At 46.4% G+C, this 23,522-nt stretch overlaps 1 protein-coding gene across 3 annotated transcripts in view; it reads left to right on the top strand.

The window, feature by feature from the left end:
* The first annotated feature begins 5,976 nt into the window (after window positions 1-5,976).
* The window catches only part of VTCN1 (V-set domain containing T cell activation inhibitor 1), a 67,479-nt gene continuing 49,933 nt past the window's right edge, over window positions 5,977-23,522 (top strand). For all 3 annotated transcript variants that reach the window (XM_010830716.1, XM_010830717.1, XM_010830718.1), the window contains exon 1: window positions 5,977-6,077. In XM_010830716.1, coding sequence (XP_010829018.1) covers window positions 6,046-6,077 — 32 coding nt within the window. In that variant the 5' untranslated portion in view covers window positions 5,977-6,045. The remainder of the gene's footprint in view (window positions 6,078-23,522) is intronic.

A 23,522-nucleotide genomic window follows, 5' to 3' on the forward strand; every position in this document is an offset into this window, starting at 1 on the left:
TCTCAAAGGCAACTCATTCTCTCTTGCTTTTAACAGCATCAATCCAGCTCACAAAACATCTCCTCTAGAAAGTGTTTGATGAATCACACCCGATTTGATCCCTGCTCACCTATCCATCAAATATTACCAAGTCCTCTTTAAGTGTCTGGTGTGGTGCTAGGACCTGTGACACAAAGATGAATGAGGCCTTGTTTTTATCCCCTAGTTGCTCACAGACTAGTGATGTGATAGATGCTTAAACAGGAAATAGCACTGTCATTGTGTGCTATGAGAGAAAAACGTACATTTACTCAATAAACATGTAACACCCCTTACTCTGTGTATGCCTTATGCTGGTGTGAAATATAAAAATGAACAAGGGGGACTTCCCGATGGCCCAGGGGTTAAGAATCCACCTGCCAATGCAGGGGACATGGGTTCCATCTCTGGTCTGGGAAGATCCCACATGCCACGGAGCAACTAAGCCTGTGAGCCAACAGTTACTGAGCCCACGCTCTGGACACCATGTGCCACAACTACTGAAGCCCGTGAGTCCTGGAATCCGTGATTCGCAACAAGAGAAGCCACCACAATGAGAAGCCCTTGTACCGCAAAAAGTGAAAACCTGTGACCAGCAACCAGCAACGAAGACTGACAGCAGCCAAATAAATGCATAAATAAAATACGAACAAGATGCCTTTGTATTCTTAAGGAGTGTCTAGTGAAGGAGTCAGAGAAGTCTCCAGTCATAATTTAGGAACTCAAAAGTAGGTATGAGGTTCTCATGGAAGCACCTGCCGGGTAGAAGTGATCAAGAGTAGTTTCCTATAGAGTTGATCACAGACAAGGAAAAGGCAGACACAGCAGTATGTTACAAAGACAGTTTGGGGCAGCTTGAGAGTGCGGCATCTGGGGGAACCCAAAGCAGCTCAGCATCCCTGGTACACAGATCGAGAGCAGGGGTGTGAGAGCAGAATCTGGAGAAGTTGGTAGAGGCCAGACCATGGACGCTGAGGAACCATAGATCATTTCAATCCAGAACGTGGTCTGATCAGATATGCATTTTAGAAAAGTCACTCCAGTGGAAGTAGGTAGATTGGCACTTACAGGGGCAGAGTCAGGAAGGGACAATGAAACGGGAGGCTGTTTGGTAATCCACTTCAAGTGGGAAGTGATGAGGGATCAAATTTAAGAGATACTAATAGGGCTAGAGAGAAGGGGGTGGATTTGGAAAGCATGAAGGAGTTTATGGGCTGAAATGTGTCCTCCCCTGAATATTTTCATATGTCGAAGTCCGTACCTTCAGTACCTCAGATTGTGATTGTATTTGAAGATGGGTTTTTTGTTTGTTTTGGATTTTTTTTTTTTCTTTTTTGGTCGAGCTGTGCAGTGTGGAGGATCTTAGTTCCCCAAACAGGGATCGCTCCCACACCCAATGCAGTGGAAGCTCGGAGTCTCAATCATTGGGCCACCAGAGAAGCCATGAGATGGAGAGTCTTTAAAGAGGTGATTAAGTTATCAGCTATTAGAGTGGGCTTAATCCTATGTGACTGCTGTGCTTATAAGACAGAAGAACAATTTAGGATTAGGACAAAAGGTAAAGCAGGTGTGTGAAGCAAACAGGAAGTCTGTTTTATGTTTTCCCCCGGTCGGCCTTGGGGAGAGATGCAGAGACATTCAGAAGAAGGACCATGTGAGGACACAGGGGAAAGACAGCCATCATTAAGCCAAGGAGAGAGACTTCCCAAGACCCTGCTGGAACCACAGTCTTGGGCTTGGGCCTCAGAGCTGTGGGCAAATGGCATTTCCATTATTTAAACCATCCAGTCTGTGGTACTTTGTGATGGCGACCAGAGCAAGCTAAAAGAAGCAAGATGGACATGTACACAGTATAAAACAGATAACCAATAAGGACCTGCTGTATAGCACAGGGGACTCTGCTCAATGTTACCTGGCAGCCTGGATGGAGGGGAGTTTGAGGGGAGAATGGATACATTTATATATGTATGGCTGAGACTCTTTGGTGTCCACCAGAAGCTATCACAACATTGTTAACCAGCTATACTCCAATACAAAATTAAAAGTTTCCAAAAAGAAAGAAACCTTATATGTTTGGGGAGGGTCAGATGTATAGGAATTATTGAAACTGCTGCTCCACTTCCTTTATCTTCCCCGGACCCAGAAAGGATCCAGTTAGCATGGGTACCTCATAAGTTCCTGGCATCACCCCTTTACTTACTCCAGAGAAAGGGAAGGCATGTGGACCCCCTGAGATACTCCACACCCTAGCCCAGGAAGAGGTGCCTTGGAGAAAGTTAAAGGAATTTTCCCAAAGTCACATGAGGGATGATTCGAAAGATCTTCCCATAACTCTCCTACCCTGTTGGTGCGAATGTAAATTGGTGTAGCCACCATGGAAAACAGTATGGAGGTTCCTTACAAAACTAAAAATAGAACTACCATACGATCCAGCAACCGCACTGGGCATATATCCGGAGAAAACTCTGATTCAAAAACATACATGCACCTCAATGTTCATAGCAGCACTAATCACAATAGCCAAGACACGGAAGCAACTTAAATGTCCATTGACAGAGGGATGGATAAGGAAGATGCGGGCACCGGTATCCTCTGAATACTACTCAGATATAAAAAGAATGGAATAATGCCATTTGCAGCAACATGGACGGACTTAGAGATTATCATACTATGTGAAGTAAGTCAGACTGAGAAAGACAACTATTAATATCATATGATATCACTTATTTGTGGAATCTTTTTTTTAAAAATGATACAAATGACTTTATTTACAAAACAAATACAGACGTAAAAAATACAAACCTATGGTTACAAAAGAGGGGAGAGGGGAAGGATAAATTAGGAATTTGGGATGAACAGATATACACCACTATATGTAAAACAAATAACCAACAAGGCCCTACTATATAGCTGCTGCTGCTATTCAGTGGCTAAGATGTGTCTGATTCTTTTCGACCCCGTGAACTGTATACCGCCAGGCTCCTCTGTCCATGGGATTCTCCGGGCAAGCATACTGGAGTGGGTTGCCATTTCCTCCTCCAGGGGATCTCCCCAACCCAGGGATTGAACCCACATCTCTTGCTTGGCAGGTGGATTCTTTCCCACTGAGCCACCAGGGAAGCCCAACACTAGATAGCACAGGAAACTATTTAATATCTTGTAACAACCTATAGTGAAAAAAAAAATATATATATATATAACTTAATCACCTCGCTATACACCAGAAATTAACACAACAATGTAAATCAACTATACTCCAATTTTTTAAAAAAGGCTAGAGAGAAAAAATATGTAAGAAATGAAAACGAAGCTCTTCTCACTGTTAAACTGCCCCTCTCCTCTGCTGTCTTCTCTCCGCCACCGGGTTCTTTCTTCCTTTCCCAGCTGTGTTCCGTGCTTACTCCAGCAAATTCTGCACCTACCCTGGACTCATTCTGCTGAAGTCCTGGGGCATCTTTAGCCCAAAATAAACACAGTCAGCCAACCTGTAGTTGGTGAACCAGCCAGTCCGTGGATGCTTCCTATCCAGGGTGCCCTTCCGGAGGGGATGGAGCGGGTGCAGGAAGCAATACAGAGAGAGTGAGCTTTGGGCCCTAGATTTCTGTCTTGTTGGAAATCTGAGTGCTGGATGAAAGGTCAGAGACCAGATTTTTTTTTAATATAAATTTATTTATTTTAATTGGAGGCTAACTACTTTACAATATTGTATTGGTTTTGCCATACATTGACATGAATCTGCCACGAGTGTGCATGTGTTCCCCATCCTGACCCTCTCTCCCACCTCCCTCTCCCCATCCCATCCCTCTGGGTCATCCCAGTGCACCAGCCCTGAGCATCCTGTATCATGCATCGAACCTGGACTGGTGATTCATTTCACATATGATAATATACATGTTTCAATGCCATTCTACCAAATCATCCCACCCTCACCCTCTCCCACAGAGTCCAAAAGACTGTTCTATACATCTGTGTCTCTTTTGCTGACTTGCATACAGGGTTATCATTACCATCTTTCTAAATTCCATATATATGCGTTAGTATACTGTATTGGTGTTTTCCTTTCTGGCTTACTTCACTCTGTATAATAGGCTCCAGTTTCATCCACCTCATTAGAACTGATTCAAATGTATTCTTTTTAATGGCTGAGTAATACTCCATTGTGTATATGTACCACAGCTTTCTTATCCATTCATCTACTGATGGACATCTAGGTTGCTTCCATGTCCTGGCTATTATAAACAGTGCTGTGATGAACACTGGGGTACACGTGTCTCTTTCCCTCCTGGTTTCCTCAGTGTGTATGCCCAGCAGTGGGATTGCTGGGTCATATGGCAGTTCTATTTCCAGTTTTTTAAGGAATCTCCACACTGTTCTCCATAGTAGCTGTACTAGTTTGTATTCCCACCAACAGTGTAAGAGGGTTACATTTCCCCACACCCTCTCCAGCATTTATAGCTTGTAGACTTTTGGATCGTAGCCATTCTGACTGGCGTGAAATGGTACCTCACTGTGGTTTTGATTTGCATTTCTCTGAAAATAAGAGATGTTGAGCATCTTTTCATGTGTTTATTAGCCATCTATATGTCTTCTTTGGAGAAATGTCTTTTTAGTTCTTTGGCCCATTTTTTTGATTGGGTCATTTATTTTTCTGGAATTGAGCTGCAGGAGTTGCTTGTATATTTTTGAGATTAATTGTCAGTTGCTTCATTTGCTGTTATTTTCTCCCATTCTGAAGGCTGTCTTTTCATCTTGCTTATAGTTTCTTTTGTTATGCAGAAGCTTTTAATTTTAATTAGGTCCCATTTTGTTTATTTTTGCTTTTATTTCCAATATTCTGGGAGGTGGGTCATAGAAGATCCTGCTGTGATGTATGTCGGAGAGTGTTTTGCCTATGTTCTCCTCTAGGAGTTTTATAGTTTCTGGCCTTACATTTAGATCTTTAATCCATTTTGAGTTTATTTTTGTATATGATGTTAGAAAGTATTCTAATTTCATTCTTTTACAAGTGGTTGACCAGTTTTCCAAGCACCACTTGTTAAAGAGATTGTCTTTTCTCCATTGTATATTCTTGCCTCCTTTGTCAAAGATAAGGTGTCCATAGGTATGTGGATTTATCTTTGGGCTTTCTATTTTGTTCCATGGAGTGGGTCTCTCAAGAGACCAGATTTTCTAACCCACTCACCCGACAGCAACTGGAGAAGGAAATGGCAACCCACTCCAGTATTCTTGCCTGGAGAAACACATGGACAGAGGAGCCTGGTGGGCTACAGTCCATGGGGGTCACAAAGAGTCCAACGCAACTAAGCGACTATCACTCACCCAACAATAATGTCTAGAGAGCGTAAATTCCCTGTCGTTTTGGCGTCTCAAACTAGTTGTTTCAGGGGTGAGGCAGGACCTCTCACCATTTAACTGAGGGATCTGCTCACCCAGCAGCGCAGTGTCAGGGGCCCCAAGGTGAACTCCATCTCGAGTGACAGACTCTCACTTTGTCATCTGCGCTCACAGCGTTCTGAGATCCCTCGGCATGAACCCCCTCCATGAAAGATCCCACCAGGGATGACCCAGCCTCTGTCTGAGCATCAGCCACACAGGAGGAGCTCCCAGCCTCCCGCTTCCTGGTACAGACCTGCCACTCTGAGCCATTCCTATCTGTTCTTGGGTGGAGACGCACTCTCCCCCCGGAGCGCTCCCTCTGCAGAGTCAGAAGAGATGTGTGTGAAGCAGGGGGCCTGGGAAGCCTTTCCTTCCCACTCTCTCCCCTGGGTCAAGGCTTGGCAAGGTGGCTCTGTGTGCGCCAGACCTCCCTGGCTGGGATGAGCAGCCTCTTGCCTGCAGGCACTTCTGCAGAGCAGCGCTGCTTCCTCATACCTGAGCTGTGCAAGGCAGCACCGACCACTCCCGGCTGAACCCACTATTTAAGGCCAGCGCACCCCAGCTGGCTGTGAGTCACGGCACTAGGAGGGCAGTGGCAGCTCCACTCACCCCAGCTTCCAGCGCCCTGCAGGAAGGGACCCTTCCCCCGCCATGGCTTCCCTGGGGCAGGTCATCTTCTGGAGGTAGTGCTCTCCTCTCTCTTTACAGGTGCAGAGAACCGGGGTGAGGTTTTCCAGGGCTGCTGAAGACTGCTGGGCCATCCCATAGGTCCCCACCGGTACCCTTATCTGATCCAGCATTGGGCTGGCATGAGCCTGGCCAGATAAGAGCTTAAGAGAATTGGATTTAACATCACACCCGGGCCACTCAAAGCCCCCATTCAGGGTCAGATTGGTTTTCTGCCATGGAGGGAGGGCTGGCACCTGACGGCTCTAGACCAAGGAGTGTGGTGCCAGGCTGGGACAGTAAGGCTCTTGTGGGGGCGCTAAGTAGGATGGCATGGGGCTGCTTGTTGGGGTGGGAGGGAATCTAAGACTGATGATGGCTGGGGTGCAGGGGGGGACCCTCTATAAGCCCCCAGGATGAAGGAGGTGAGCATGCTTTGACTTTTCTGTGGGTGTGACTTCTCAGTACTGCTGAGTAATTCACACCAACATCCTTCCTCCACTCCGGCTCCAGGGTGGGGTCCCTAGTTTTCCTGGGGGCTCCTTGGAGAGGAGACCCGTGCTGCTGCTACTGAGAAAACAAACCTTTGTGAAAGGCCAGAGTCAGCCCACCCTAGGGCCTGGGATGGGACAGGGGAAGGACATAAAGCAACAGCAGCAAGAGGAGCTTGTGACCCTGGAAACTGCAGTTGGGCAGGTCCATCAGCAGAGCTGAGAGGATGGAGGAGGAGGATTGATAGAATGAGCCCAGCTGCCCAGAGATGAAGGAAGCCCCATCTCTTACCTCCTGCTCCTCTCACAGAGCTCCCTTTAGTTGCCTGTTTATCCGTCAGGCCGTTGCTTACCTTTCCAGAAGGAAAGAGATGGAAAGTGAAGGAAGAGTTTTCCTGAAACGGTTGGTGATTCACCTTTGGTCACAACTTGTGACGATGTTTAAGAGGACTGGTGGATGTTGGTTCTAGGGGTTGTTTGTGCCTTTTCCAGTGAAAGGAAAAGCAGAGAGGGAGGGAGGAAGTGTTAACTTCAGATTAACAGTGAAGTTTCTGAAAAGACTGAGAGAATGTTACTTCTTAGAGGCAGCCTAGAAAACTCCCTCACAGGTGTCCCCCTGAAGCCGCCAGTCCTGAGTTAGGGCCTGGGGGCGCTCAGGGTGGCCGCATGGCTGTTGGGCCGTGTTCCCCTTCCTGTGTCTGCGAGGACACCCTGCTCCCTTCCATTTGGACTTTTCTGCCCCCAGTGAGGATGTCCCAAGAAGCACCTACATCAGAGGACCTAGCGTTTTGCCAGTACCTTCTTTCTCTGTGCCCTGGGCAAGGTGCCTCACCGTGGCCTCCTGTAATCCTCACCACAGCCTGTGAGGGTTCATGATCACCTCAGAGGGGTTAAGTCACGTTCTCAAGGCCACAGAGCCTGGGAGGGGCAGGGCTGCGTTGGAATCCACCCTACCCGACTCCGAAACCCAAGTTCTGTCCCCATTGTCACGCTTGACTCCACTCCCTGCCCAGTGCCCCCCTTCCTACCTCTCCCTCCCACCACCCCCCCTTCCTAGCTTCCACTGAAACACTCCTTATGCAACAAGTGGGTCTGTTGTTCCCAGGAAGGATGTGTGGGCTTTCTAATAATACATTACAACCAGCCTGACTGGTTTTTCAGGAGGATTAGCAGGAGGTGGGTGTTCAAAATGCAGATCCCACCCTTCAGAGACCCACTGGAATCCACAGAGGCTCCTCTTGTTGACCCCAGCATGCCTTGGCAGTTCTTTGTGCTCTTCAGTTGCAGAAGCAGTGAGGAGCCAGCGGGATGGCTGAATCTGTGCAAACAGGTCCCTGGGAAGAGGGTCGATGGCAGGCTGGGTGGGGAGCAGGGGTCTGGAGGGCTCTGCCCTCTTTCTTTGCCATAATTTCCTTAATTCATACTCACACCTTTACTGAGATTGGTGGTATGGGAGAGTTCATGAGAGGATCTGCCATCCTCTGTGGACCCAGTGGATTATTTCCTTAAATAATTACCAGAGAGCTTACTACCTTCAAAACTCATGCTCAGGATGCAGGGGGATGGAATGCTGGCGTGCAGGTTCTACTGGGCCTGACCTCCATGGGACATTTAGAAGCTCTGTGGTCAGAATTCTCTTCCCCCTTTCCCTTCACAGTCGTCAGTGGGAGCAGACCTCACCCAAGGAACATTTTGTTTCAGCTTTTTTAAAGTAAAGTATAATCCATGTACAATATTACATGTTACAGATGCACAATATGGTGACTCACAATTTTTAAAGATTATATATGAGCTTCCCTGGTAGCTCAAATGGTAAAGACTCTGCCCACAATGTGGGAGATCCCAGTTCAGATCCTGAGTCAGGAAGATCCCCGGGAGAAAAGAACGGCAACCCACTCCAATATTCTTGCCTGGAGAATCCCATGGACAGAGGAGCCTGGTGGGCTACAGTCCATGGGGTTGCAAAGAATCAGACATGACTGAGCAACTTATACACACACACACACACTCACACTCAATTTATAGTTACTATAAAATATTGCATATATTCTCCGTGTGGTACAATATACCCTTGTGGTTTATTCATTTTGTACATGATAGTTTGCACCTCTTAGGATCCGATCCCTCTATGTCCCCTCCTCTGTACCCTCTCCCTATTGGTAACCCCTAGTTTGTTCTCTAGATCTGTGAGTCTGACTCTTCATTTTATTCACTAGTTCATTGTATGTTTTAGATCCCACACATAAGTGGCATCATACACTATTTGTTTTTCTCTGTCTGACTTACTTCGCTTAGCATAATGTCCTATAGGTCCGTCCTTGTTGCTGCATATGGCAGAAGCGTCATTCTCTGCTATTGCTGAGTAGTACGCCATCGTATCTGAACACCGCATCTTCTTTATCCGTTCATCTATACATGGACATTTCGGTTCTTCCCATGCCTTGGCTATTGTGAATAGGGCTGCTACGACACAGGGGTGCATGTATCTTTTTGAATTACAGTTTTGTCCAGATACGCCCAGGAGTGGGATTGCTCGATCATACAGCTGCTTTATTTTTAGTTTCTTGAGGAACCTCCATACTGTTTTCCATGGTGGTTTCACCAATTTACATTTCCACCAACAATGTAGGAGGTTTCCCTTTTTCTCCACATCCTCTCTGGCACTTGTTATGTGTAGACTTTTTAAAAATGGCCATTCTGACCAGTGTGAAGTGGTACCTCATTGTAGTTTTGATTTGCATTTCTCTAATAATTAGTGATGTTGATCATCTTTTTATGTGCCTATTGGCCATCTGTATATCTTCTTTGGAGAAATGTCTGTTTAGTTCTGCCTATTTTTCAATTGGATTGCCTGTTTTTTTGATGTTGAATTGTATGAGCTGTTTATATATGTTAAATAGTAATCCCTTATCCATCATATCATTTGCAAATATTTTCTCCAATTCAGTAGACTGTCTTTTAATTTTGCCGATGGTTTCCTTTGCTATGCAAAAGCTTTTAAATTTATTTAGGTCCCGTTTGTTTACTTTTGCTTTTATTTCTTTTGCCTTAGGAGACAGATCTAAAAAAATATTGTTGCAATGTATTTTAAAAGGTGTTCTGCCTATATTTTCCTCTAGAAGTTGTATAGTATTTGGTCTTACATTTAGGTCTTTAATTCAATTTATTTTTGGGTATGGTATTAGAGAATGCTCTAATTTCATTCTTTGACATGCAGCTGTACAGTTTTTCCAGGACCACTTATTGAAGAGATTGTCTTTTCTCCATTGTATATTCTTAGCTCTTTGTTGCAGATTAATTGACCATAAGTTCAACCCATGGCAGAGAAGGCAATGGCACCCCACTCCAGTACTCTTGCCTGGAAAATCCCATGGACAGAGGAGCCTGGTAGGCTGTAGTCCATGGGGTCGCACAGAGTCGGACATGACTGAAGCAACTTAGCAGCAGCAGCAGCAGCAACCCATGGAGGGTCTTCACTGGAGGCTCAACAGTAAAGAATCTGCCTGCAATGCAGGAGACATGTAGGAGCTCGGGTTCGATCCCTGGGTCAGGAAGATCCCCTGGAGTAGGAAATGTTAACCTGCTCCAGTATTTTTGCTTGGAAAATTCCATGGACAGAGGAGCCTGGTGGGCTACAGTCCATGGGATCGCAAAGAGTCAGACACAATTGAGCACGCATGCACTCCCCTTAGGAATCCATGGGTGAAGTAGTGATCCCTTCTCTGAAGGGCTTACATTCAGTCGACAGTATTAACAGAGCACCTACTATGTGCCAAGCACTGCATGAGGCACTAGGTCAAGGGCAGTTAAAACACTGAAAAGATTTTAGGTTAATGGGAAAGAAAGACTCCCAAACAGACAATTACAACCTTCTGTTGATAAGCCATGAGACAGTAGAGCAGAATGAAACTGGAGCACTTCCCTAACTTAAGAATTTGGGGAAGGTTTCCTGAGCCAGGTGATGGCTGGGCTAAGTGTTGAGGATTGATTAGCATGATCCAGGTGAAGAAGGATGGGAAGGGGCCTCTAGGCAGAGGGGATAGAGCTGGACAGGATAGGAAAAGATGATAGACTAAAGCTCATGAAGCAGTGTGAGGTGTTGGAAAGCTATAAGCTACTCTGTATCATCATCAGAGCCTGAAGTTTGAGGCAGGGAGTGCTGAGATGAGGCTGGAGAGGCTGAGTCAGGTCATGCTGGGCCTTCATCTAGCAGACTCAGCTGGGAATTTGGTGTGGGTGATGAGGAGCCATCGCAGGTCTCTAGCAGGGGAAACTCGGTGGTTTTCATCTTAGGCAGGTTATTCCAGAGGCAGCGTAGAGGATGAATATGAGGACAGATTGGTAGGGAAATAGGTAAGGAAGATAAGGACCTGAAATTGAGAATGGTAACTGAGGTCCAGAGAAAGGAAACCTAGTCAAGATACATTTAGGACTTAAAATTGGTGGTATTTGGTAAATGAATGGAGGACGGTACAGAATAGGAATGGATGGGAAGGTTGAAGCCTGGAATGACCCCCCATGTTCCTGCATTAGGTACAGTGAGGTGGGAAACAGAGACAAGAGATGAGAATTAGTTAACTTTGGCCCGTGTTGAATTTAAGGTTCCCCTGGGAACCTTAGCTCACCTCTAGGTGGTGATGCTCAGTGGACAGCGGAAGCCTTGCAGCTGAAACTGGGAGAATTCAGGGCTGGAGATGTCAGTGTGAGATTCAGAAGTAGGAGGCAGGGAGTAGTCACCTGGAATGTCTTCTACAGAGAGCCCGTAGAAGGATAGGAGCCAGGGGCTGGGCATGGGAAGCTGAAGAACACCCGTGTTTAAGGGAGGGCAGAGGAAGGTGAGTCAGAAAGAGATGGGAGCAAATGGTGAGAGAGGCAGGATAAAGACCAGGATTGAGGACTTCGTGGATGTCAACAGAGCAGTTTCATGGAGCACCCAAGGTGGTGGTGGTGTCACACAGGCCTGGTGCTGGTGGGGAGATCCAGTCCAGACAAGAATATGGCCTACACTTAGCAGCAGCAGCAGCAGCAGCATTTAGCAGAACTCATGTGGCTTTGTGCAGAAAATGAGGAGGACACACTGCCAAGTAGCTCCTGAGTCCAAATGAGACCAGAAAGAGGCAAGGATCCTTTGAGTCTAGTTTCGTGGGTGCATTGAGCATGAGCAGTGAAGAGAGAAGATCAAATAGCTGTAGCATCTGACTGCTCTCCTTCCAGAAAGCAGAGACGCAAGCTGAAGTCCAAGTGAGGCCCAGTTAGCATGGATTTCAAATTGTCACTCTGCTCCCCCTTCTTCCCTCCTCTCCCCCATCCCTTCCTTCTCTTCTTCCTCCCACCCTGTCTTCCTTCCTTCCTTCTCCCTGGAACCGTCATCTATCCCCTTCTGTCTCTTCTATCTGAAGGGAGTTCTTTGAAGCCTCGATGGGATTGATGAAGACAAGTCAAAGGAAGGAGGACACGTCAAAGACATGTCTTTCTCCCAGAGGAAGGTGGAAGAAACAGAGAAGGAGGGAGGCTAGAACAAGGAGGCTCAGGGAACTTTGTTCCGAAAGCTTGGTTCCCCATTCCCCACAAGTTTTCAAGCTGGTGGCTGGCTCAGACATACCAGACTTTGATGGCCAGACAAAATAGTGCTTGGCAACATAACAAGTTTGCCTACTGAGAAAATCTTACCAAGGCCTGGACTGGGGAGGATCTCATCACAGGCCATGATGACACTTGAAACCCATCAAGATATGAAAAGAGGGGCCCAAGTTTCAGACCCTCTGAGCCTAAAAAACCTGAGACTTCGGGGCCCTGAGGGCCCATCCTCTTGAGCTAAATAGAGAGTTGGAAGAAGAGATAAACTGCACATTGAAGATTTAAACAGGAGGTGCCTGTGTTCCCGCCCGCACCAGATGTAGGTTTTCTCTTGATCGTGTGGCTCTAGCCCCATCTCCACCTGCTACAAGGCTACCCCTTTCTTTCAGCATTCAGCTCAAGTGCCACTGCCACTGTGATGTCTTCCTGGACTTTTCTTCTTGTTGTTCAGTCGCTCAGTCATGTCTTTGCAACCCATGGACTGCAGCACGCCAGGCTTCCCCGTCCTTCACCATCTTCCAGAGTTTGCTTTCCCAGGCCTTTCTGCTGCTGCTGCTGCTAAGTCGCTTCAGTCGTGTCCAACTCTGTGCGACCCCATAGATGGCAGCCCACCAGGCTCCCCCGTCCCTGGGATTCTCCAGCAAGAACACTGGAGTGGGTTGTCATTTCCTTCTCCAATGCATGAAAGTGAAAAGTGAAAGGGAAGTCGCACAGTCGTGTCCGACTCTTCGCGACCCCATGGACTGCAGCCTACCAGGCTCCTCCATCCATGGGATTTTCCAGGCAAGAGTACTGGAGTGGGGTGCCATCGCCTTCTCAGTTGCAATTAATTGTTCCTTATATGTTCGTGGTCGGCCGTGTTGATAAATGTCTGTTCCTGTGCCCATTTCCTTCCCTCTGTGGGGTTGGCTTCTCAAGGGCCTGGCCTTTGTCTTGTCTCTTGCTGTAGGGAGGCAGTGTAGCTCCACGGCTACCCCTCTAGGCTCTGGGATCACACTGCCTGGGTTCAAATCTATGTGCCACCTTGAGTTCTGTGGGCCTCAATTTACCTACCTATGAAATGGGCTGATAATAGAACCTAACTCTTAGAGTTGTGTGAATGACAGGTGACAGTTCTGTGCCTGGCACATCCTAAGAGCTATTGCTAGTCTTTATCTGCAAATCCCCCTACAGTGCTGATACATGGCTATGACATATGCATTCTCGCATACTTTGGATAAGTTGCTACTGGGGTTTCTTAAAGACAGGCCACTCTAACAACACTCTGGGAATATTCAGAGTTTTTCAGCTTCTTGTCTTGAAAAAAAAAGCCCACCCTACTTCTGTTATCTATGAGTCTGAGACAATTCTTCTGCAAACCTGAGGATGGCCAGGGTTTAGAATAACTGCCTGGCTCTGCCAGTATCGAGCATTAAGGTGGCCGAGGTGAGCCTGGAAGGTCCTTGTGTGCACACAGTGTCTAAGTCTTCCCATGAGGCACTGCTCAGGGATTGAGCCACAACCTTCATTGGGCCACTGGAGCTCCAGAGCTATGACCAAGCACCAGATAATGGTTAATTAACTAAACCACCCCATACTCCTAATTATCTCCATTTCAAAGACGCAAATGTTGACTCAAGATGACTGCACAATGTCCCCCTGGTCAGCCAATGACAGAACCAAGTTCCTACCTAGACCTCTATACTGACTTTGATTAGAAAATTATCTTTGTAGTCAGTTCTGCCTCATTTCCTGCCACTAGAAGAACTCAGCTCATCACCCTCAAAACTCCTCAGAGACCAGAGACCACCAGGGCACTAGAGTTCTCAACCAGCCAAGGAGGGGGCTGGGCCCATAATAGCCTGGGGCCTGTGGTTTATCACCCCTGGGTCTGTGTTCTTCCAGGCGGCTACTCTAGATGAGCGAGTGCAGGAGTAAGAAGTGGTTGAAACTTGGTAAAAATTATATCCTTTCAGAGCCTGAAAATTTAGAAAGTCAGTACACCCCCTCATTTTATTGCTGGGATAATAAAAATAAACTGGCAACTTGCCTAAAGGTTGTGCAGTTAAAAATGGGTAGAAGGATGCTCTTTCAATGATTCCATATTGCCCCATAACCCTAGCTAAAAACTGTTAGTTCCCAACTGACCACAATCTACCCAAACATCAAGGATCTAAGAGACCAAAGCTTCACCCCTAATTACCTTTGACGTAGGAAGAAGTGGAAATAACGTTGGTGCTAGAGTTAGCTTCACCTGTGTTCACATTCCAGCTTTCCTCTAGCTGAGTGACGCCACGTTAAGTTACCTAGCCTCTCTGTGTTTTCATTCCCTCAGTAAATTGGAGTTAATAATAGTATCAACCTCACAGTTGTTGTGAAGACTAAATGAGTTGATACATAAAAAGAGTTCAGAGCAGCACCTTGCTCACAGTTAGTAGATAGTGCTGTATGTATTAGACACCCTTATTCAATGATCCCCTCTTATTGTTTTTACAGAATAACAAAGTGACTCAGAGGGAGGCAGAGAAATAACCAGGCCTAAAGTAGCAGCTTGGCCTAAGGGTCCTCTGCATCCAGAGTCTTCTGGGATTTCAGTGGACTTGAGATACCATCTTCTCTATCCTTGCTCTGTGAGATTCGGGAAAGCGCTTGGCTGCCGGGGGTGGGCACTCCCCTCCACAGTCAGTATGGTTTCTTGACGGGGCGGGGTGCTGCAGGTAAGAAAGCCAGGTTATATTTCTCTTTATGCTGGCTTTCCACAGTCCCCAGCCCTGTGCCTGGAGTGTTTCAGATTTACTATCACATCACTTTCAAATGTATTCCTACCACTCCCAGCACAGCAGTAATGGGAGAAAGGGCCGGCAGTTTCCTCTCTGTCTTTCTCTGCAGATTTAGAATGAGAAATTTCATAGAAGAAAAAGCATGAAAGATTGGAGAAACAGAGCATCCATAAAATGCCGGGGTATTGAATTGTCTCTTTTTTGCTTCCTGTCTTGGCTCTTCATTGCGTTCTCCTCTCTCCTCACCTCCCAAAAGGCCATTTCATACCTCTCTCCTCCCCTCAGGCCTCCTGCAAGCCTCCTCCACCCCGCCCTCCGTCCCCAGTCTCAGATGATGATCTTGCTTTATCGTTTACCAAGAAAATGGGAATCATCAGACTCTGACTCCTCCATCTTTTCACTTCTACAGCTGCCTGCCACACTCACCTGCACCCTTTTTCTCTTCCTCCCCTCCTGGTACCAGAGGACAAGCCCAGCTCCAAGCAAAGGGCAAGGCCTCTGCTGCCTGGATCTGTCTCCTCTCATCTGGCCAGCATCCTCACTTCTCCTCTGCTCCTCCAGTATCCATGTCAGCATGCCACCTGCACATCAGTGTTTCTAGCTTAAAAGAAAAGTCCTGAGAGTCAGCCCTACGACCTTTCCAGCTCCCATCCCCTCTCTTTTCCCTTCAGAGCAAATTTGTTGAAAGATGCTCAAAGTTAGTGATCTTATGATTTGCAAGTGTTACAGAGGCAGTGTCAGGGTGTGGCTCCCAGTACAGACTGGACCCTGGCCTGGGAGGCTGGGGTGCAATCCCAGCTCCACCATTTTCCAGCTGTGTGGCCCTGGGCAGGTTCTCTATCCTTTCTGGGCATGAGGTGCTCACTTGTAAAATGGGCATGATGTTAGAATCTACACTGTAAGATTGTGAGACATTTCTGAGTTGATGCCTATAAAGCACTTGGCAGAGAGTGTAAACCATGGGTTGTATTACTATTCCCTCCTCAACTTACTCCATTGGGGTTTTGTCCCCACTGTGCTGAGACATCGCTACTGTCAATGTCTCTAGTGACCTCCACATTGCCAAATCTAATGTCAGCTTCTCTGATCTAATCTTGTCTCCACATCAGTATTCAACACACAATGTCTCATGACCTCCTTCTTGAAATACTTTGTTCTGTGCTTTCCACGACACTACCCTCTCCCTCTGCCCCCAAGACACTGGTCCCACCTCCTAGGGTTGTCCTCTGCCTCTCTATGCCTGGCCTGGTGGTAGCTGCTCTCCTCTGCTGCCCTCACAACTCAAAATCACCGCACTCTGCCTCCAGGGAACCCACCTCTGGAATGAGGAGGAAGCCTTTCACTCATTTTATGCATCTGATGATTGACTGTACTCTTTGCAAAAAGCCTTGGGGTACAGGAACAGAATATAAAATTGTGGGGACAATCACCCTTTAAAACTTCAGGGTCAGGATAAAGTCCTATGAGACGAGGGAAGGTTAAGCTGTGTACTACCGAGTGCCCTGTGGGAGGGAGCTTCTTTCAGACCCCAGAGGAGCCTGGACTGGAAGCCTTGAAGCCTGGGGTTAGGTTTCCAGACAGGTCCTGGTAGGAAGCCCCATGGCAGGATAGATGTGAAAGAGGAATTATTTCAGCCAAGAAGTTGACCTGTCCAAGGAAGCAGCATCCTATCCTCTTCCTCTGTCTCCACTTTTTCTGATGAGGATCCAAGTCTTGGTGATTCTCTTCACAGCTAAGAGAGAAGTCAGTTGGTGGGAAAGTTGTGATGTTATTCTGATGGCTGTAGGTTGGGGGTCTTTGTCCAAAGACCTTAACATATGGTCATGGCAATTCACCAAGAGCTATCCAAGTTTGAAGCCCCTGCCACAGCCACCTTTGACGTGGGCCCAGCTCTGTGGACACTTCCCTGTGGAGGGACTCTGCCTCCTGCCAATTACTCATACCATATCCTCTAGGATGGCATCCAGGGGATGCTGGGGGTGGGCTTGCATATGGCTACTTGCCTAGAGTCTAGGAATAAGGCTGATCTGGGAGTGGGACGGGGAGAGGAAGCAGGACTTCCAAAGGTCCCTTACTTAGATGTGTTCCCTGCCAAGCCCTGGGGATGCCCTGAAAGTCTCTCCCACAGGCCAGGCACTGCCTGAAGACCTGGACAGAGGAGTTCCTTGGCACCAACAACTGCATGTGTGTGTGCCCAGCCACTCAGTTGTGTCTGACTCTTTGTGACCCTATGGGCTATACATAGCCTGCCAGGCTCCTCTGTCCATGGGATTTCTCAGGCAAGAATACTGGAGTGCGTTACCCATTTCCTTCTCCAGAGGCTCTTCCTGATCCAGGGATCAAACCCATGTCTCCTGCAGCACAGGTGAATTCTTTATCACTGAGCTGTGGGGAAAGCCCTCAGCAACAACCTTACCCTCTTACCAACAAGTAGCTGAGGGGCTGTTAGGGCAGCATCCTAAGCAAGACTAGAAAGACATTGTCCCATGGACACAGCTCAAAAATGCAAGCTAGATTCTCGGTTAGCCCACAAAATCCATGCACTCCATGCTATAGCAATAACGGTGTGCTTACGGTAGGAATGTTTTCTGCTATTTTCCTTTCTCACTATAAACGTACCATATTTCTGAAACCTGGAGATTCAACAGGGTTTTGGGGCCCTGCTGAGGAAGCTCATCATCATTTATAAAGAGTGTTGCTAATAGGATCCTGTCAAAAACAATTTAAAGGCAGACATTAGAAAATAGCCATTGGGTATTAGAATGCTTGCAGACTTGGGGATCTGTGTGGGCAGGCTGATTCTTGGTCTTGATGCGGAGGCAGAAGGGCTGTTAAGGTAAGTGATGGAGCCACTGGGACATGACTGACTAAAGTTCTGGCTGGAAGGTCATCTTCCCCTTGATACCACCTTCCCATCTGGAAAGAATGGAGAGGGGGTGTGTTGGGACTGTCTCAGAAGACACTCTGGTGTTGACTCAAAGCCTAAGGAGTAACTGGTATAATTTTTGTTTGTTTGGGTTGTTTTTTTTTTCTTTTTTCTGTGAAACAGTAGAATAACATTTGAGGAATTATTTAAAAAAGGAAACAAAAGATCATCCATAGTTCTATCACTATAAATGACAATTTTCTTTTTTTGTTTTGGCCCTTTGTAAGCCCAACAGTGAATCATTTTTACATAGTAATACAGTGTGTACCCTTTCACATTCTGCTTCTCCCATTGAGCCTTTATGTACTAAAGCTAAATGTTTTAAAGCACTTTTACAGTTAAAAAAAAAATGCTTACACCTTAATACAGCAGCAGTTGTGACTCTATACAGTAATGTACATTTCTGCATGTTCATTGGGTTGGGGAGTGCCATACTGGGCCACCTTCCCAGAAACTCAACCCCAAAGCCTGGCAGGATTCCCACATCTGCTTGCTTCCCATTCTGCTCAATCCATTATCCTGTTACACATGAGCATCCTGGGGTCCAAGCAACATGTACCATTCAAGCACCTAACACTCTCTACATTAAGTACTTAAAACAGTGGCTCCCAAAGGGAGTTCTGAGGACAACGATATTGCAAAAATTTCCCCACAAGAGGTCTGTAGTCAAACAAGATCGAAAGTGCTGAATACTCAGGTTGGGCTACATGCAATTGCCACTCTTCAATTGTTCTTGACCTCTGAAAGAGGGATTTCAAATAGTTCAACCTAACACACACACACACATACATACTCCTCTGGGGCATTCACCATGCATATTAGCATGTTAAGAGCTTTAGAGGGATTTCCCTGGTGGTCCAGTGGTTAAGACTCCCTTCTTCCACTGCAGGGGGCCCGGGTGTCTGCCATGCTGCCAAAAAATAAAAACGCAAACAATAACCAACAGTAAGAGCTTCTGAAAAGTCCTATAAAGAAATCTATTTGATTGTGATTGACTTAACATAATCCTTTTAAAAATAATACTTATTAATATACACCAGGACATGCTTTGGGAAACTAGGGCCTAGAGTAATCGCAAAAGAACACAAAAATGTACATAAATGAGGAAGCCCAGGGCAGCATGGAGGGCTGAGCAAATAAATGCTCAGGAGGGAAAGAGCAGGTGGGCATCTTCCTTCCCGCGACTGCCCACCCATCTTTGAGATCCAAAATCATCCTATTTTCAGCCCTCCTCCTCCTACAGTGATTCTTCTTGAATGACCTCTACTTTTTTCTCCTTAATAAACATGTAGGGAGGATTCATGAAGTGACAGCAATGGCTCACCCCATATTCTTCAAATGACAGATACTAAATAAACACGGGTATTATTTTGACGGCTCTCTCATTATAATAATTAGTTCATCTTTTTAGGATGTTATTATCGTCCCAGTTCATAAGTGATCATCTAATTTGCTTACAACTAGGAGGTGAGTTAAGCTGATCTGTTTGCAGGGAGGAGGCTCTGACCTGGCTATGGTCCCTGGGGGGAGTGCCTCACACGTGCTCTATAAAGAACATGGGCATGTGGCCAGCTTTGACTATCTTGTTCTCCAGGCACCGGAGCCAAATATCCAAGACAGAGACTGGAATTGTCGGCTGGGGTAGATCCAAGTGGCAGACAGTGGCTTAGCCAGGACTAAGTCCTCAGGGTCTCTAATCCCTACCCACCCCCCACTGTCCCACTGTATGGAATTCTTCCCAGGAAGAGCCTCTAATAGACCTGTCCATCATTCACACACTACCACTGGACACCAGTGTGACTGACTCTGGGGAGTGATGGCATTTTGGTCCCTCTGGTCATCTAGCAGAATGCTAGGTGTGGATAGGAATTATCTGATACTTCAGGGAAGCGGGAGGTGAGAGTTGAAAGGTAGGGTGTCACTTCCCTGTGAGAGCCCACAGTTTATATTTAAAGTTCTTAACTGTAGCACAATGAGATTTATTTTTTAATATTTATTTATTGGGCTGTGCTGGGTCTTAGTTGCAGCACATGGGATCTTTGATCGTCACTGTAGCATGTGAGATCACTTGGGACCTAGTTCCCTGACCAGGGATTGAACCTGGGCCCCCTGCATTGGGAGCAAGGAATCTTAGCCACTGGACCACCAAGGAAGTCCCCATGGTGGCATTTAAATGACATTAAATGGGACCCTAACAGTTTTGTGCCCTACAGTGCTTCCACTGCCCAGAGGGAGCATACTTACAGAGGAAATTATTGGCCTCTCAAGGGCATTGCTACAAACATGCAATTACCAAGAAAGGACAGAACAAGGTTATTTGATTTCTCATGATGTGAGTGAAAACAAAGCCTTTAACTTCAGCTGACTGAAACAGCAAATACAGATAAGCGTTGAATGGGCCACGCCATCTTTCAGATCCTCATGTCTCATTTGTCATCTATCTGTCAAAGTCAAATAATCTTTATAATGTCTGCTGTGAGAGCTCTGAGAGCAGAGGAAAACAGAAGGGGCGGAGTGTTGCTGTTTCTCTTCAGCTGTACAGTAGATGGGAAAAGATGGATTTAGAATCAGGGGAGCCTGACTTGACCTTCCTTTCCAAATTTATCCTGTGTGGTCCTGTGCCAGTCACTTCATTTTTATTAAGGACAATAAATGGGCCTCCCAGAACCACCTTGAGGATCAAAGGTGATAAGGTACAAAAGATGGTCATGACAGTGACGCTGAAGGCAACACATAGCTCTCTTGCATTATCTGACACGTCTACATCCTTCATGGAGAAACTGCCTTGCTCGTTGGAGGAAGATAACCTTTTAAAAAAAACCAAGACCCATACGCCTTTTTTAAAAAAGTTTATTTATTTATTTTTTGGTTGTGCCGTGTATTTGTTGCTACGTGGGCTTTTCTCTGGTTGTGGCGCGCGGGGGCTGCTCTCTAGTTGCCGGCTTCTCACTGCAGTGGCTTCTCTCACTGAGGAGCACAGGCTCTAGGGCACGTGGGCTTCAGCAGCGGCGGCTCCAGGGCTCTAGAGCACAGGCTCTGTAGTTGTGGCACATGGGCTTAGTTGCTCCTCGGCATGTGCGATCTTCTCAGATCAGGGGTCGAACCCATGTTTCCTGCATTGGCAGGCAGATTCTTTAGCACTGAGTCACCAGGGAAGCCCCCATACACCCTTTAAAACAGGCAGAAATGTGAAAAAGCAATGGTCCTTTATTTCCCATTGCTCATTTCCCCTTTGGTTTCAGCTTCCGGAGAGTCTATGTCAGGGAGATAGCCTGACAATTTGGATCTCTCAGCCAAGGAGTTATGTCAACTGTGGAATTTTTTTTATAGGTCGTCTACTTTGTAGCTGGCACCATAGATCCTAGAGCTATACTAATGTACAAAATAGAGGACTTACCATCATTTAGAGGATAGAATGGGGGAGACAGGTAGACAGACAGAATACTGCATGCTCAGTGCCACCACAGGCCAGCTGCGGAAGCTCGAAAATCAACTTCTAGTCCAGTCGTGGTAATGGTGATTGTAGGGGGTTATTCCAGAGAAGGTGGTTTCTAATCTGACTGGGAGTTAGCCAAGCAAGAGAAGTGGTGAGAATATCCAGGCAAAGGCAAGACCTATGAGGTGGAGTGGGAAGAGGAAGAGGAAGGGAGAGTGGTAGCTGGAGAGATGAGCATGAGCCACATTTAATCTTCTCAACAACTGAATAAGGTGGGTGTTTGTCTTCCCACCCTGCAGCTGAGTAAATCAAGGCTGAGAATGATGTGAGAAAGTGTACGGGGATGTTTGGGAGAATGATTTGGAGATAGGCAAAAAAAGAAGATGAAATCAAATCATTTTTGAGAATGATTTTCAAATGGCAAGGAGAGATAGTGAGGTCAGGGACTCACTGGTTAATGACTGGACTCTGCTGGGCCCGTGGTGCCCCTTACTGATGCTTTTCTCCCAGGGATCATCATGTTCACTGCTGATCCATGGTCACAACTAATACAATATACGCAAAGGGAATAAAATGTAGAGTCTAGATCTATCGGCCTCCAAGTTTGTGCCCTTTTCTAGTCTAGAAAAAATTAGTTTATTTTTGATACTAAGATTAAGCGTGTGGAGACAGTCAGGGTGGCTAAGCTGGTGCACATCCCCTTAGGTCCAAGGTTATGGTAGCTGCAATTTATCAAGAAGCCCAGCTTCCCAGGAGTCTCAGTGACAAAACCCCAAATGCCGGGTTCCACTGCCTATCTTAAAAAGCCTTTAGAAGTAAAACTCTGAAGTGTTAGCAGAGAGGAATATTGGTATGAGAAAGAAGTATTTTGATATTACAAAGCTATCAAGATCTTGGCTCTTTTGAATCACTATAAGGATTTTTCCCCTTAAAAAGATCTTCCACACTACCATGTGTAAAATAGATAGGTAGTGGGAAGCTGCTATACCACACAGGGAGCTCCGTGACCATCTAGAAGAGGGAGATGTGGGCATGGGTGGGGGAGGAGAAGGGATATATGTATACATACAGCTGATTTTTGAGAGTTCTTTGCACTGCAAGGAGATCAACCTAGTCAATCCTAAAGGAAATCAACCTGAATAATGAATATTGGGAGGACTGATGCTGAAGCTCCAATACTTTGGTCACCTGATGTGACTCATTGGAAAAGATCTTGATGCTGGGGAAGATAGAAGGCAAAATGAGAAGGGGGCAGCAGAGGATGAGATGGTTGGGATGGCATCACCAACTCAATGGACATGAAGTTGAGCAAACTCCAGGAGATAGTGGAGGACAAAGAAGCCTGGTGTGCTCAGCTGGACATGACTTAGCAACTGAATTTTAAGATTCAAGCTGTTGTACAGTAGACACCAACACAACATTGTAAAGCAGTTATACTCCAATTAAGAATAAATTTGAAAAAGAGGGTTTCCCTGGTGGCTCAGTGGTAAAGAATCTGCCTGCCAACGCAGGAGATATGGGTTTGATCCCTGGTCTGGGAAGATCCCACATACCGTAGAGCAACTAAGCCTGTGTGTCACAACTACTGAGCCTGGGCTCTAGAGCCTGGGAGCCATAACTTCTGAAGCCTGCAAGCCCTAGAGCTTGGCTCTGAGATAAGAGAAGTCACTGCAGTGAGAAGCTCGTGCACCTCAACAGAGTGTAGCCCTGTCCACCTCAACCAGAGAAAAGCCTGCATAGCAACAAAGACCCAGCACAGCCAAAAATAAAGCAACAACTAATAGTAATAATAGAGGTCTCCTAAAACTTCTGTGTTTAAATTGTAGGAGAAAATGAAAATCTTGAAAATTTTTGAACATGATCAAAACTGTCAGTCAGTCAGTTCAGTCACTCAGCTGTGTCCGACTCTTTACGACCCCATGGACTTCAGCATGCCAGGCTTCCCTGTCCATCACCAACTCCCAGAGCCTACTCAAATTCAAGTCCATCGCGTTAGTGATGCCATCCAACCATCTCATCCTCTGTCGTCCCCTTCTCCTCCTGCCTTCGATCTTTCCCAGCGTCAGGGTCTTTTCTAATGAGTCAGTTCTTCACATCAGGTGGCCAACGTATTGGAGTTTCAGCTTCAGCATCAGTCCTTCCAATGAATACTCATGACTGATTTCCTTTAGCATGGACTGGTTGGATCTCCTTGCAGTCCAAGGGACTTTTAAGCATCTTCTCCAACACCACAGTTCAAAAGCAGCAATTCTTCAGCACTCAGCTTTCTTTAT

Source organism: Bison bison, unplaced genomic scaffold (assembly GCF_000754665.1).
Source record: "Bison bison bison isolate TAMUID 2011002044 unplaced genomic scaffold, Bison_UMD1.0 scf7180017864519, whole genome shotgun sequence".
NCBI lineage: Eukaryota > Metazoa > Chordata > Mammalia > Artiodactyla > Bovidae > Bison > Bison bison.